This window comes from Sinocyclocheilus rhinocerous, unplaced genomic scaffold (genome assembly GCF_001515625.1).
Source record: "Sinocyclocheilus rhinocerous isolate Xijiao unplaced genomic scaffold, SAMN03320098_v1.1 scaffold708, whole genome shotgun sequence".
NCBI classification, from domain to species: Eukaryota; Metazoa; Chordata; class Actinopteri; order Cypriniformes; family Cyprinidae; genus Sinocyclocheilus; species Sinocyclocheilus rhinocerous.
Genome location: NW_015635523.1, coordinates 1,790,220 through 1,804,222, shown reverse-complemented (window position 1 = coordinate 1,804,222; position 14,003 = coordinate 1,790,220). Strand labels below are relative to the sequence as shown.

The 14,003-nt window shown below is 36.7% G+C and overlaps 2 protein-coding genes across 5 annotated transcripts in view; both read right to left on the bottom strand.

Annotated features, from left to right (window-relative positions):
• Window positions 1-911: 911 nt before the first annotated feature.
• On the bottom strand, window positions 912-5,354 carry LOC107747051 (zona pellucida-like domain-containing protein 1). Its single transcript, XM_016561466.1, has 11 exons — window positions 5,307-5,354; window positions 5,073-5,198; window positions 4,614-4,834; window positions 4,307-4,491; window positions 3,946-4,018; window positions 3,741-3,838; window positions 3,576-3,656; window positions 3,193-3,361; window positions 2,785-2,902; window positions 2,662-2,682; window positions 912-1,894 (listed from the first exon to the last, which is right to left on the bottom strand). The coding sequence occupies exons 1-11, from the start codon at window positions 5,314-5,316 to the stop codon at window positions 1,740-1,742; spliced, it is 1,257 nt and encodes a 418-aa protein (XP_016416952.1). The 5' UTR covers window positions 5,317-5,354; the 3' UTR covers window positions 912-1,739.
• A 4,510-nt stretch (window positions 5,355-9,864) lies between these two features.
• LOC107747018 (zona pellucida-like domain-containing protein 1) overlaps window positions 9,865-14,003 on the bottom strand; it is a 13,124-nt gene continuing 8,985 nt past the window's right edge. For 3 of the 4 annotated variants that reach the window (XM_016561425.1, XM_016561424.1, XM_016561427.1), the window contains 6 exons: window positions 13,735-13,832; window positions 13,215-13,295; window positions 12,948-13,122; window positions 11,519-11,615; window positions 11,322-11,351; window positions 9,865-10,981 (listed from right to left, as the gene is read on the bottom strand). In XM_016561425.1, the coding sequence (XP_016416911.1) occupies window positions 10,806-10,981; window positions 11,322-11,351; window positions 11,519-11,615; window positions 12,948-13,122; window positions 13,215-13,295; window positions 13,735-13,832 (657 nt within the window). In that variant the 3' untranslated portion in view covers window positions 9,865-10,805. The remainder of the gene's footprint in view (window positions 10,982-11,321; window positions 11,352-11,518; window positions 11,616-12,947; window positions 13,123-13,214; window positions 13,296-13,734; window positions 13,833-14,003) is intronic. The other variant, XM_016561426.1, reaches the window with a different exon arrangement.

The following is a 14,003-nucleotide window of genomic DNA, read 5'->3' as shown; positions in this document are numbered from 1 at the left end:
ACACGCTCACGTCATGGTACTGTCGTGAACGCTCGTCCAAAGTGACGCAGTAGAGACGAAAATGTGGAATAAAGTCGTTATTTTAGTTTTCTTTGCGCAAAAAAGTATTCTCGTAGCTTCGTAACTTTACAGTTGAACTACTGATGTCACACGGACTACTTTGTCGATCATCTTGGTACTTTTCTGGACCTTGAACGTGGTAGTTACCTTGCTGTCTATGGGAGGGTCAGAGAGCCCTCATATTTCATCAAAAATATCTTCAATTGTGTTCCGAAGATGAACGAAGGTCTTACGGGTTTCGAACAACATGAGGGTGAGTAATTAATGACAGAATTTTCATTTTTGGGTGAACTAACCCTTTAAGACTCCCTAAACAATGAGAACAATGAATTTAGGTTAATCATAGCGGTAAAGACACCTGACAATATACAGGTCAGGCATTAGTTAATTTGGCAGGTCACAGTAAAATGATATTAGACTGTGATCAGATTTCAATTCACATTTCCATACTAATATTACAATGGTGGCACCCAAAAATCCCCTTTTTCTGAATGAATTTGCATGACCCACTTTAGTTATATTGCAATGGTGGCACCCAAAAATCCCCTTTTTCTGAATGAATTTGCATGACCCACTTTAGTTATATTGCAATGGTGGCACCCAAAAATCCCCTTTTTCTGAATGAATTTGCATGACCCACTTTAGTTAGGTGCCTATTTTCAGCATATAGACAACTTTTAAATAGGTATTTTCTACCTTTACAACTTTTTACACTCACCTCTGTCACATTTTAAGTGTGTATAATAGTTTTAAAAGGCCCAAATGCTATTTTCAAGCAATCTAATTCCATTTCCATTGCAGATGTCATGATTTTATGCTACTAAGTAAGAATCCACTCAAGAGGACAGTGATTTGTTCTTGTACCAGCAGCCTTTATTCATATGAAGCATGCATTAATGGATGAATCACAAATATACATCTACTTTTAAGAGCTCAGCCTGCCATAGGAATTCTAAAGATACAAAGTGCAGAGCCAAGAACATAACTTCAGATCTAAAAATCAACGCTTTGCTGCACTCTCCTTCGGCTCACTCTCATTCGAAATTGCTTTCATTTCCATTTCTTTATTTATGAAGTTGAACACGCAGAAGGAATCTCTAATCTAACTCTGCTATTGCTTTAAATGTGTTGATTTAAAAGTCATAAGTTTCATTGTAAATGCAGGGATGTTTTGGGCTGTGCATGAGTAGTCTTTAGATATGGGGGTGTCAAAATTGCATGAGGGTTAAGCAGAAAGAGTAGTCTTTAATAAATAACATATAACATTTTAGAAGGTATTAGGGACTGTCTTGAAGAGCTCCAAACCCTCCGCACACATTCGGATTGGATTCATTTGATGGGTCAGTATTTTTAATGCACTTCAATTCGAAAACACAAAATCACAGAGAATTCATATTGCCTTATATATAAACTAAGGATTAAAGCTCTGCTTTGGTTGTGCTTTTAACATGTATTCCCAGGTCCATGCTACACTTAAACACAAGTTTAAGGTGTAGAGCTGATGTAGTGCACTGTTGCTCTTCTAAACCACATTGTGCTATGATTATTCACCAAGAAACACTATAGAAAAGATCAAGATGTCCGAAACAGTTCTACGCTGAGCCCTGCTCAGCCCTCCAGCGGTGAGAGATCGTCCCGGCGGGGACCGGCAGTCCTCTCTTGGAGCAGGGTGTCTCAGCTCACCGGGGCATTTTTGAAGGTGCGTTGTGCCAGTGTCTCTTGTAGAAAACTGCTCCCATTCCTACGATCATGATGCAGGCAAATGCCAGGATGCCCACAGCCACGCCGAGACCCACAGAGGAGTCTGAAGGTGTTTTCGTGCTGATTGTGACTTCTGCAAAACAAGGACATATGAGGTTAGAATTGAATGTAAGCTACAAACTAAAGTAGCGAACTACACTACTATTCAAAAGTTTCGTTTTAAAGTTTCCGTTTTATTCGGCAATAAATGGGTCAAAAATGTTACGATTTCTATTTAAAAAAATACTATTCTTTTGAACCTTCTATTCATCAAAGAATCCTGAAGTAAAATGCATCATTTCATCAAAAATATTAAGCAGCACAATTGTTTTCAACATTGATATTAATAAGAAATGTGTCTTGAGCACCAAATCAGCAAATCAAAATGTGACACTGAAGACTGGAGTAATGGCTAGTGAAAATTCATATTCATATAGTAAATTCATTTAAATAATTTAATAATAATTTAAATATTTTTTTTATTTAAAATAATCAAATTATTTGGCTCAAAAAATAACTTACAACAACAAAACTAGAATACAGTGTCAAAAACAGTGATAGACAGCAGTACTGTATGTTTATCTGTAAAAAGATACATAATGCCTCACACAGACTTGAATTGATGATTTTTTTCTTTTTGAACTAGTTCATTTAGATGATTCATCTGAAAAAACTGATTCACTAAAATGAACATTCTACAAGAGAGTGCTTGATTGTTGCCTATGTTTGTTTCAATAAATTAGTATTTAGTTAACTTAGTTAACATTGCTACATTCAGGAAATGATTCCCCAACACTGGAAAATATGAAGTGAATCTGGACAAATATTACATGCTTTATATGTGAAACAGTTTAAGCTCACCTTCCTCTTTTGTTGCCACCACTGAAATGAAATAAACAGAATAAAATCAGATCTGGAACTTAAATCTCAGCAGTGTTGGAGATCAATAATTCATTTTGTTTTCACAAAGGGGAAAGAACGTACCATTTTCTGCACGTATGACGATGGCTGGTGATGTGATGGTTCTGCTGTCTGTGACTCCATTTGGAGAAGGAGTGGTGGTCAAAGGCACAACGTCTCTCCTTTTTCGTTGGCCACATTGCTGTGGAAAGAGCCATAGAGCATGGTGAGTCTAAAAAGTGTCTTGGCCAGTGTTTGTCTCTGGGTAGGTGAACTGAATGTATATGTTGCTTTTTTTTTGTTCAAAAATCCCCCCAAAATAGCAAAGCTTGGCAAAACCAATGTATATGGACAATGACAGAAAAAAACAAAACATACCCATCCCAAGCCAAAAGGTGTTTCTAATTTGCCTAGGCTTAGCTTATATAAATTATAATTAGCTAATTCAAGGACAAGTAATATGAAAGCGAATTATAAGTTGAATGTTTTTACCCTAAATGTACTGCAGGTTGATATTTCACAGAGTCTTGTAATGCAGTGCAGGTAGTATGTTGATACTGTCTGGTTCTGCTGCTCTGTGAAGCGGAAGGCTGAAAACGAGAACCGAGCAATTTGCATCTCCCCATTCACCAGCATTTTAGTGAGCCGATCACTGCCGCAACTGATCAAACAAATCATCAAATAGCAAATTATTCTCTCTCAGGCCCACCAAATACTATCAGACAGATTTTAGAGTTTTATAAACAAGCTTACATACATGGTGCAGTGGTAATGTAACATGCCCATAGTATAGATCAAAGTACCATAGTAAAGGCACAGTACTTTTTGGGTTAAAATACAACAAAAATCGAATAATATTTTATGATTAAACTTACGGCACAAAGAGGTTGAAGTAGCTCCTGGTGGTGGGGAAGGTGGAAATGGAGGCATAGCATCTGTCCAGCAGCACAAAGTACCTGTGAAATACATAACAATCGTCGACTTTAATGCAAAATTGATTCATTTATTGCCATAATGATACTCAACGTAACAGGTCTTACTGGGAGGTCAAGTTGGTGGCCTCCACTTGCACAAACACATTAGTCCTCAGCTCAATACCGAGGGGAGGCATGACAAGAGGCTGGGTGTAGTTCATGTCCTGAGAAATGAAAAGAAATTCAGATAAATGAATATTTTATTTTTGTGTATGTCTCTAGCTGATCTGATCTATAGATGCATGTTGGTCCAGTTTAGGGAAAGACTTACACTGAAGAGTCTGAGATTCAGAGTGCTGATGAAACTGCCATTGTTGTCTTTTACTGCAATCGAGGAGGCCGACCTGTGAGAAGGCATAACTAGGTTAAAGTCTAGCTGAAACTGCCCACAATTACTCAATGTGGACAACTCTGAGACTAGACGTGTGTATCTGTGTCTCTCTGTTGGGAATATGATATCGTCTTCCTGTCCCTTGAGGACAACAACAGGGATGGACCAATTGAATTTAACGTGTTCTTAGAAAGTGATACTACACCAAGACGCTTATTCCCCAGCGAGTTTTGTTCTTTTATCCTCAGTAAATGGATCTTAGACCTGGTATGCTATACCATGAGAGAAAATAAGCACTTACACATCCACTTGAGTGTTGTTGATCAGGTACTCCAGAGGATAGGCGCACGAGTAGTAGTACTTCAGCTCAGCGTTATACGTCACAGTGCCTGTTGTGATGTCTTTCGATCGTATAATTCCACTGATGTTGACCGTCTCGATGTTGGAGAAGTCTGAGAATACGCCTGTCCCTATACTCCTTATTGTCTGTGGTGAAACGTTAGGAATTAATTGTATTTATTGCCATAAAAACAGACTGACCATTTAGTTTTGACTTTGAATAATAAGTTAAGTTATATGATTTACTTTGATTTATAGCTATTACTCACAACAAAGTTGCTGCCGCAGGCATTGGTTGAGTTAATCGGGAACCTAAATCGGGCCACGGGAGGTAAAACGGTAGTATCGAGGGTCGCATGGCAGTCTGGGTTATTCAAGATGTTGTTGAGAATTAACTCTGATTCGTTGTAGCCGGTGTATATGACAGGACAGAATTTGATGGCCAGATTGATGTACTCCGTTCCACAGTCTACAGAGATGTCTGTGTACTCTGTCGTGACAAGAACGACCAGATTAGTTGCGCAAAAAACTGTACGAACTCTTACTTGAGGCAAAAAACAACTGAATCGAATAAAAGTTTTCCAAGTTAATCAAATTGGACAGAAACACAAGCTTGAAAACACCCAAAGACATACATCAAAATAAGCTAATTCAAATAATTCTGATATTTTTATGATGTAAACAAGCAATTAATTTCTGTGTGATTCAATCAGAAATGAAAACTATACCTGGACGTCTGTACTCTGATCCGCAGTCACTCAGTGTTAACGGAAAGCTTTTATCGAATTTTGTAGCTAGGAGGAAGAGGAAAATGTTGAGGAGAATATCTTTCCTGTTGTTTGCTGAACGCGAACCTGTTCATGGAAGAAAATACACCATAATCAAAATCAGCTTGTCACCATCGGTATATCCAGGAGCTTAGCGCATATCCCACAGTTACACGTCCTAGGACACGTACGCACCTTGGATCATGTTTGCGGTTGGTTTGGGAATCCTCTGCCTGTGAGATCTTGTGAACTGTGGAGTCCCTTTATAGAGCGCTTTCTTTTGTGGGATGGGAGTGAAATAAGGTCAGAGAGGTTTGGTGTGTCCACTGTTTGGGACCAGCCCTTTTGTGAATAAAGTCCCATAGTTGACCGCCTGAAGGCACTTGCTTAAACTCTACACAACATGGGCCTTCAAAGATATGCAGGTGACAATGGCCTGGTTTCTTTGTCTACTTACTTAAACATGGATATCCTTGGCATCTTAATACAAGACCTCACGGAGTAAGTGTCGTGCCCCCGAGGAGTAGAGACAATGCAGCAATGGCTCTTTTCAACTTAGTTTAACACTGTATGAAATGTCAGGGATCTTTATGTTGATCCAAAGGTAATCCTAGCAACACAATAAATAAGGATGATAAAGCAAACACACATGATTGACCGAAGGGAGTCTTAAGGATGTGACCGTTTTGATTGAAAACCTGACAGGGGTAGGCAGCTGAGTAATTTTGTGTTGTTGTTTATCTCTGTTTTTCATGGATTGTCAGTTTCCATGGTAACATTGTTTTCTCTGGACAAGGTGTTCCCCGAAAACCACATAACTGTTTTAGCCATTGTTGTCTGATTTCTTCGAAACGATAAAGGAAACTACTCTTGACATATCAGTTGAAATATACTGAATATTATATTAACAAAACCTGAAACTGTAGAAGGCTTTCAGGGTTTATATTAAATAAAATTTAATAATTGTTTCCATAATATATTAAGTTCTATAATGAAAAACAACAATCTATCTATCTAACATAAAATATGTGTATTTGTGCTTTTTGTATGTTAATTTCTCATACAGGTATGTAGACAAAACTGTTGCAACAAATTACATAAGAATGATTTGGCAAACTGTTTACACAGAAAATTCATTCTGCCAGCATTTCATAAATTAAGCCCACTGGGCATTATTAGATAACTAAATAAATAGATCAGAAATCAGACAACATGATTACAGGGGTGAGTAAAACATTCATTATACACATCACAGTGGACTCCTGGGCTTTGTTTTGACTCATCCATTCACAGTAATATCTCAATCGAGTCTTGAGTCACTTACTGTGTTTAGTTTGGTTGATAGCTTGACACCTGAAAAAAGATACTAATAATACCAGATGTTCCCAATTAGTGCTTATTAGGTCACTTGATGCTTATACACCAACCATTCTTATACCTGCTTTATTTGCAATCTGGTTTCTAATTGTAAATTTTTAGTCAAGTCAGAGATCTCTGATCACATAAGCTGTGCCTTTTTCTTTAAACAGTTGTCCGAGTAAACTAATGCTGCTATCACATATATCTAGAGGTCCAAAAACAGGGCACGTTTCATAAACACTGGTAGTGGTGTGAAAAGGTCAGTGGATTACTCTGTAATGAGAGGGCTCTGCTTTAAGCTCCAAACTAATCACTTTGTTTCAGCGTTTTTTTTCTTTTCGTTCTTAGTGGGATGAATATATATATATATATTGCTTTATGTAATTTATAAAACTCCTTTTAACACATTTTTTCTGTCATTACGATTTAGAATTGCACTTTCTGTGTCAAAGTGCTGAGCTTGTATGATTCGGGGTTTGTGCTTTTAGGTCACTTCCAAATCAAAAGAGCTAATCCTTATATTCTATGCTGACACTCAACCCTTCTTTATAGCAGATGAGGAGATTGTCAGATCAGGAAATTCATGTCAGGAACAAAGGTGGATTTTTATTTAAGAAGGGTATACTTATATGTCACTATAGAAACCATGCAGCTTTGAAACCAATACTATAATACTCTTACATAAAGCACATTGACGGTAAAATGGTACAGTAATAGTTTTTAGAAGGAAATATCATTATGCTTTGATATATATATATATATATATATATATACTATGGTATCTAAATGATTATCATGGTATTAATATATGTTTTTTTTCCCTGAGAGTTCTGATGTCTTTGCCTTTACAACTCAGCTCAGGAGAGGAGGAATTATCCTCTGATGGATTGTTTGTTTTTCATATCCAGAGAAGACATTGTGGGTCCCATCCCTTGCCCTTCTGTACCCAGAATTCTTCAGATTAAATTGAGCCATTCATTTATTCTGCCACAATCCCATTAATATTTGTCACTGATGTCACAGATAATAAGCCTGGACATCTTCAAAGGTCTGATAAGAATACATGCTCTTTGTTTAGCTGGCGTCATGGTGATTACTATCATTGTGAAAAGCTTTAAAAGCCTGCTTTCTTCAACAAGACAGCATTGAATATAATAGAACTGAGTAATGGATTGTGATCCCTGTGGGTTTTGTAATTACTACAGGAAAATCTGCAAACAAAATATTCAGACACGCATCTGATTTACTTTATTGTTAAAAAAGAGGAAAGGAAAATCTACAAAGTAATACAAATGCGTGTTTGGGGGATAATAACATGGGTTGTTAAATTTAATTAAATTATCTTGGACATAAACTCCGTTGAAATATCTTTAATAAAAATAAAAGAGAAAAGCTAATACTAAATATTAGAGTATGTGAAACTAAGAGCTAAGACTCATTACTGTTCAGTGGGTATCACTGAGGCACATGAATACTAATGAGTAAAAACAAATACAATTAATTAAAACTAAAAATATCTTAAATAGTCTTCTCATCCACCTCAATCACATAGCATAGTGATCTAGGTTGCTGTTCGACTTAATTAAATTCGTTCCCTATGGTCTCTTTCTCAGCTCTTGTAACTCAAACTAATTATTGCAGAGAGTAATGTACTCTGAATCACCGGTGTCCCATGATCCTTTGTGCTGTTGTGATGAATAGACTCCTCACTTTCCGTCCTATAGCCTCTAATATTCTTACTGAACTAGAAATATGTGTTAGGCAGGTCTATTAGATACCTTTGCTTATGTTCTTCATGTAACTGATCTTAAACCCTGCAATAATGAAGCAAGGGGTTGAGGTATTAACTTTAAGTTACACTGCACCAACAGATCCGGATCAATTGACATTTCAAATTAAATACAAGTAAAAAAACAGTCCGCTGCTCTGTTGATCAGTTCATTTACAAGTGCAATTAAATAAGGTTTGTAAAAACAACATATTTATTCATGTTTGTGTTACACTGTGTAACTACGATCACTTTCAATGTATCATTTTAGTGTTTCAGGTTTGACAGAAACAAATTGTGGGGCTGTCGTGTAGTGGTGTAACAGTCACGTCTAAAAGTATGAAATAAATGGTGGGATAGTTCATCTAAAAATTAAGCTTCTGTAGATTCCAAACCTGTGTGACTTTCTTTCCTTTGCTGAACATAAAAGAAGATATTTTGAAATATATTTCAACTGTTGTTTTCCCATACAATGGGGTCCAAAACAACAGCATATGACTTTATGGATAAAAAATATGGGTGTAACGATACATGCATTCGTAGCGAACCGTCACGGTACGGACATCTCGGTTTGGTGCATGAGGCCTTACAACGAATACAGGCAATTCACCCTCAATCCAGAAGGGGGCGCCTGCAGTAATGCAACGCTGTTTGATAACCGCCAGCAGAAGAACAGCGAATGCCATGAGTTGCACACTTACTAGACAGTGACCGTGTGCTGATTCTGAACGTGTCTCTCACTGACAAAGGAGTATACTTTAAAGGCTTGCGCACTCAACTGTTTGCGAAATGGAGCTTTGTGCTCGTGTATCCTACCTCTCTCATTCGGCGCAAATTCAAATATTCCATAATATTTCCATATTTGCGATGTATCTGAATGCAAAACAATTATTTATTATGTAAATTATAGGCTTTGTACTTCAGTCGCGTTCCAACGGTGACACAGAGGCGGGCGTGCTGATGTTTGGTTCACTGTATTTTATTTTTATAAAGTACCAACTGCGCTGTCAAGTTAGCTGGAACTGATATGTGTCTGTGTGCGCCGGCGCGATTACTTTAACTGTATCTTATACCAGCAGAATCAACTTAAAACACTCCGTCATTTATTGTCTTATTAATAATGCATCACTGTAAAAGGTCTACAGGACAAAACATTGTGCTCTTGTAAAATAAAGAAAACAAATAGGATGTCACTTTCTGACATTTGAGTTTCCTTTATTTGAACAAATTAAGTGCATCACAAAAATGAACTGAAACTCAGCATATATAAGCTCCGTTAGGTGTCGCACAGTTTTTTCCCCTTGTTTATCTGTTAACTAAATCAAATATATTTCAAGAATTTATTCCTTGTATGTATATATGTACTGCAGATTTTATATATATAACATAATTTAATATAATATTTAGTATTTTCACATCTAGGTGGAAAAAATTGTAATTTGTACTACTGATTGTTCAAAATAAATGAAAAGAAACCTAGCATAGTAGATTTGTTGTTTTTTTCTTGTTGAACCAAAATCGTATCGAACCGTGACCCCCGAACCGAGGTACGTACCGAATCGTGACATCTGTGTACCGTTACACTCCTAATAAAAACACTAGAAACATTTTTCAAAATATCTCCTTTGTTTCAAATCAATTAAAATAAGTTGGGAACGACGTAAAAATGAAAACTATCCCTTTACAGCCAGAAATATGCTTTACGCAAGTACATGACATTTGGCCTTTAAACCGATGTGTTAAGCTGAGTTGTTATCAAGAGTGACTTAGATCAAGATTTTGGTTAAACTGTTGCTCCGCCATAACAGTAGTTGACCTGAAAGAGAACTCTGATCATAAAAGCAGACCGTTTTAGATATAGCGCCACTTGTGGCAATGATGAGAAAACGCATTTGCGTTGCACAGTCTATCGTAGCCAGAAGCATCTGCCTTCATGTACATGCATAGACCATTTTTTCGGGCCTAAAAGTGCATTTGTAAATTTTTGTTGGGTGAGTCTTCTTGGACTTATACTGACACCTAGTGGTGTGGATGCAGAATTATGCAAAATCAGATGTTTTCAGTTTTAGAAATGCGTTATTAGCCATGACTAACTAATTTCATTCGTGAAATTGTCCATTAAGTCAGTATTATTCAGCTGGTCATGTGATCTCAACATGGCAGCCCCCAAATTTGTTTGGTCTACCAGTATGACTAAGAATCTCACATGAGTATACATGATTTAGTCAAAATTAAATTTTTTCATCTGTAAAACATTTTAATGAGGAAAAATTACTGAGTGCATCTTTTAATGCCGTTATTCCTGATTATATTGTGTGTGTGAGAATCATTTCCAATCAGAGTTCAGCCTCTTATGGTTTAGGATTGTGTGTTATGTAAATTTACAGTGATAAGAATGAAGTATTCATGCTTTGTGACCAAAAATAGGCATCTGTGTATAGCTAAAGGCTGTGTAGAGTGACATTATGATATTATTTCCCTGTACTTTATGATTGTGTGTAACCGAAGAGCTCCGCACACAGGTATTGCTGTATTGTTTAGCTGACCGAACAGCCGTGTGTGTGCGTTTAGCTGAACGCTGGGTTGTGGGTTCCTGACAGAGGTGTTGGTGGCATATATTTTCCTCTCAGCAGTGACAGAGACAGGATGAAGAAACATATGCTCATAACGGCGAGGATCGCGATGGCAGAAATCAAGGCGCTCGTCACTGAATTAATTTTGAATGGAGGGCTGTTTAACTGTGCTGAAAAACACACACACACACATACACAGAGTGTTAGGAAGACTTCTTACAATACATAACCCACCGTTCAAACTCTATCGCACGCTCTTTCTTTCAATCCTCTTATTCATTTCTTGATAACACCACCTGCTTCTACCCTCTATTAACTTCTCTCTGTCGGAAACCCTCCGAATCATCGTTATTTTGGTCACGGTTTTAAGCCGCTAGATCCTTTGAGGAAAACAAATTCCTCTATATTGTCTGGGAGGAAGTAAAGCATGCTTTTATCCTCCATCAGAAAAGCTACAGTTCTGAGAAAGAAGGATTTAGCTTCCTTTTAAAAGGTCAAAGCAAGGCTTACCTAGCTGGGAATTATTGGTGGGAGTTTCATCTGTGGACAGATGAAAATTGTTTTAGTAAGAGAAGCACACTTATTGCCTTAAAGTGCTAAATCATGTCACATAACAGGCTCAATATGAAAATTGAAAATGAGCGTTGTTGAAATCATGTGCTACCAAGATGAGCTACATAAACACTACATTACAGTTCATATCGTACCACTTCGGGTGATGATGGGCCCGGCAGTCATGACCGCATTGTCAGAGGCCACAGCAGTTCTTTCCGACACGTTCCTTTTCTTCCTCTTACCACAGATCTGTCAGGATGACAATATTTGTGAGTCATAAACACAGTTCCAGCCTAAAGTTTATTTGCTTTTAATAACATAAAACGAAGCATATTATTACAACCAGAACTAAAACTTTCAGAACTAAAAGTGTTTTCCTTGTAAATTCTTATTACTTTCACTAGACTGTTTTTAATTCCTATTATTGATGGGATGGTGACTCTTATTATATTCTCAGCATGAGCATAAACTAAAGGCAGTAAAACCAATACTACCATGACACATTTACAGTTTAATATTTTTCACATAATTGTTTTGCATTACTGTAATGTTTATTTTTTTGATTGCTGTTAAGTTTTGTTTCTTTGTTTTTCTAAATGAAAATCAAATATACCATCAATAGATTCAAAGATTCTAGAAATAAAAATGTGTATCACGATTTCTTCCAAAATACTGAGCAGCACAACTGTTTTCAACATTGCTAATAATAATAAATGTTTTTTGAGCACCAAATCATCGTATTAGAATAATTTCTGAAGGATCATGTGACACTGAAGAAAATTATACTTTGCTATCACATGAACAAATTAGATATTTTTTAAATAATCAAAAATAGAAAATAGTTACTTTAAATTGTATTAATACTTTACAATATTACTGTTTTACTGTATTGTTGATCAAATAAATGGTAAGCAGAAGATGCTTCTTTAAAAAAAATTTATATATAAAATTACTGACCCCAAACTTATGCACATTTTATATATATTTTTTTTTTAAGAAATAATCTTTCCTGGTAGTAGTAGCAGCAGCAGAAGTAGCAGCAGCAGTAGTAGTAGTAGTAGTAGTAGTAGTAATAGTAGTAATAATAATAATAATATAATGCAATAATAATAACTGAATAATTAAAACAATATACTTATTGTCACAATGTAAACATAGGTAACACTTTACTTAAAGCCTTTATATATAATGCATTATAAAAGTAGTCTTACTGCATTAATTGTGCCTTGTAATGCACCTAATAATGCCTTGAATCATCTCATGAGTCATGAATAATTGTAACCACAGTTATAATACATTATAATACTTACCTATTCCATTGTTACAACTTTAGAAAATATAATGCATTAAAACATATAACAAACAAACTTAGGTTAGGCATTTTAACTTAGGTTACAATTATTTATGAAAAGATATAATGCATTACAACGTTATGAATACCTTTATAATGTATTATACATAAAGGCTTTAAGTAAAGTGTTATCAAAACATATAATATATAATATCAAAAAATATGACCCAGACATGTTGACACACTTTCTGAGTTTCACTGTGGTATTAGTCTCAAGCAGCCATCCTTACAGGCAAGAGCAGGGGGCAGTCGTCAGAGCGACACAGCTTGGTCACACAGTGCAGAAAGACGGTGGACATTTTCTGGTTCTTGTGCTTGACAAAGCGGAACACCTCGAAGGAAAAGCGGCCCATCTGGCTCTTCCCATTCTCAAACACTGTTGTCTGCGGGTCCTTATCACATCTGCTGGACCAGAGACAAGACACACCTAGCATTCAGCCTCAGTTCTAGTTAGACACACATATATGTGCAAGCACATCCAGAAAACATGGAATTACCCAAAGAAAAGGTCGTATCGGAGCTCATCATTAGGATTCCCAGAGGGAGTCGTGTAACAGTAGTCCATCAGAACGTTCCACCTGTGGGGAGTGACATGCGTGAATCAGTCACAAAACAAGGAAGATTGGATATGAAATGGCCCTATATGAGTAAACCACTGTTGTTTCATATAGAAGTCATGTGTCTTATCTCTACTCAGGACCCATAATAATCTTTCCCATCCACTTTAGTGGCGCCTATCGCTGGCCCTAAACAAGGCCGGCATTGAGTCACTCAGCATTCCTCCTTTAATGGGCTAAACCAGTTCTGGATTTATCAGATATAAGAGAGGAGGTCATTTAGGGAAGTGCTTTAACAAAGCAGTGACACAGTCCAAAGACCATAGACATTTGACCTCCATCAGATTTCATGGTTAACTCACCAATTAGACTGTTTCAGTATCATGTCTGCACTATGTTTTGCATTTGGGCCTCCTTGCAAGATACTTTCCCAAGATATGTTTGTGTAATTGCAGTTTACCTCCTGTCTAGGTTGGTGGCTTTTACAGCGGCAAACACTCGCGTCTTCAGAGTAAGTCCAGACACTGGGATGGCAAGATGATGGACGTATGTGGAGTCCTTAAACATTAAACACCAAAGGTTAGGATTCCACACACACTTGCTCAAAAATCTACTATTTACTAAAATATAAATTGTAGTAAAATGTGATGATTTTTTGTATTGTATTGTATTATATATACAGGTATATATATATATATATACACACACACACACACACACACACATACA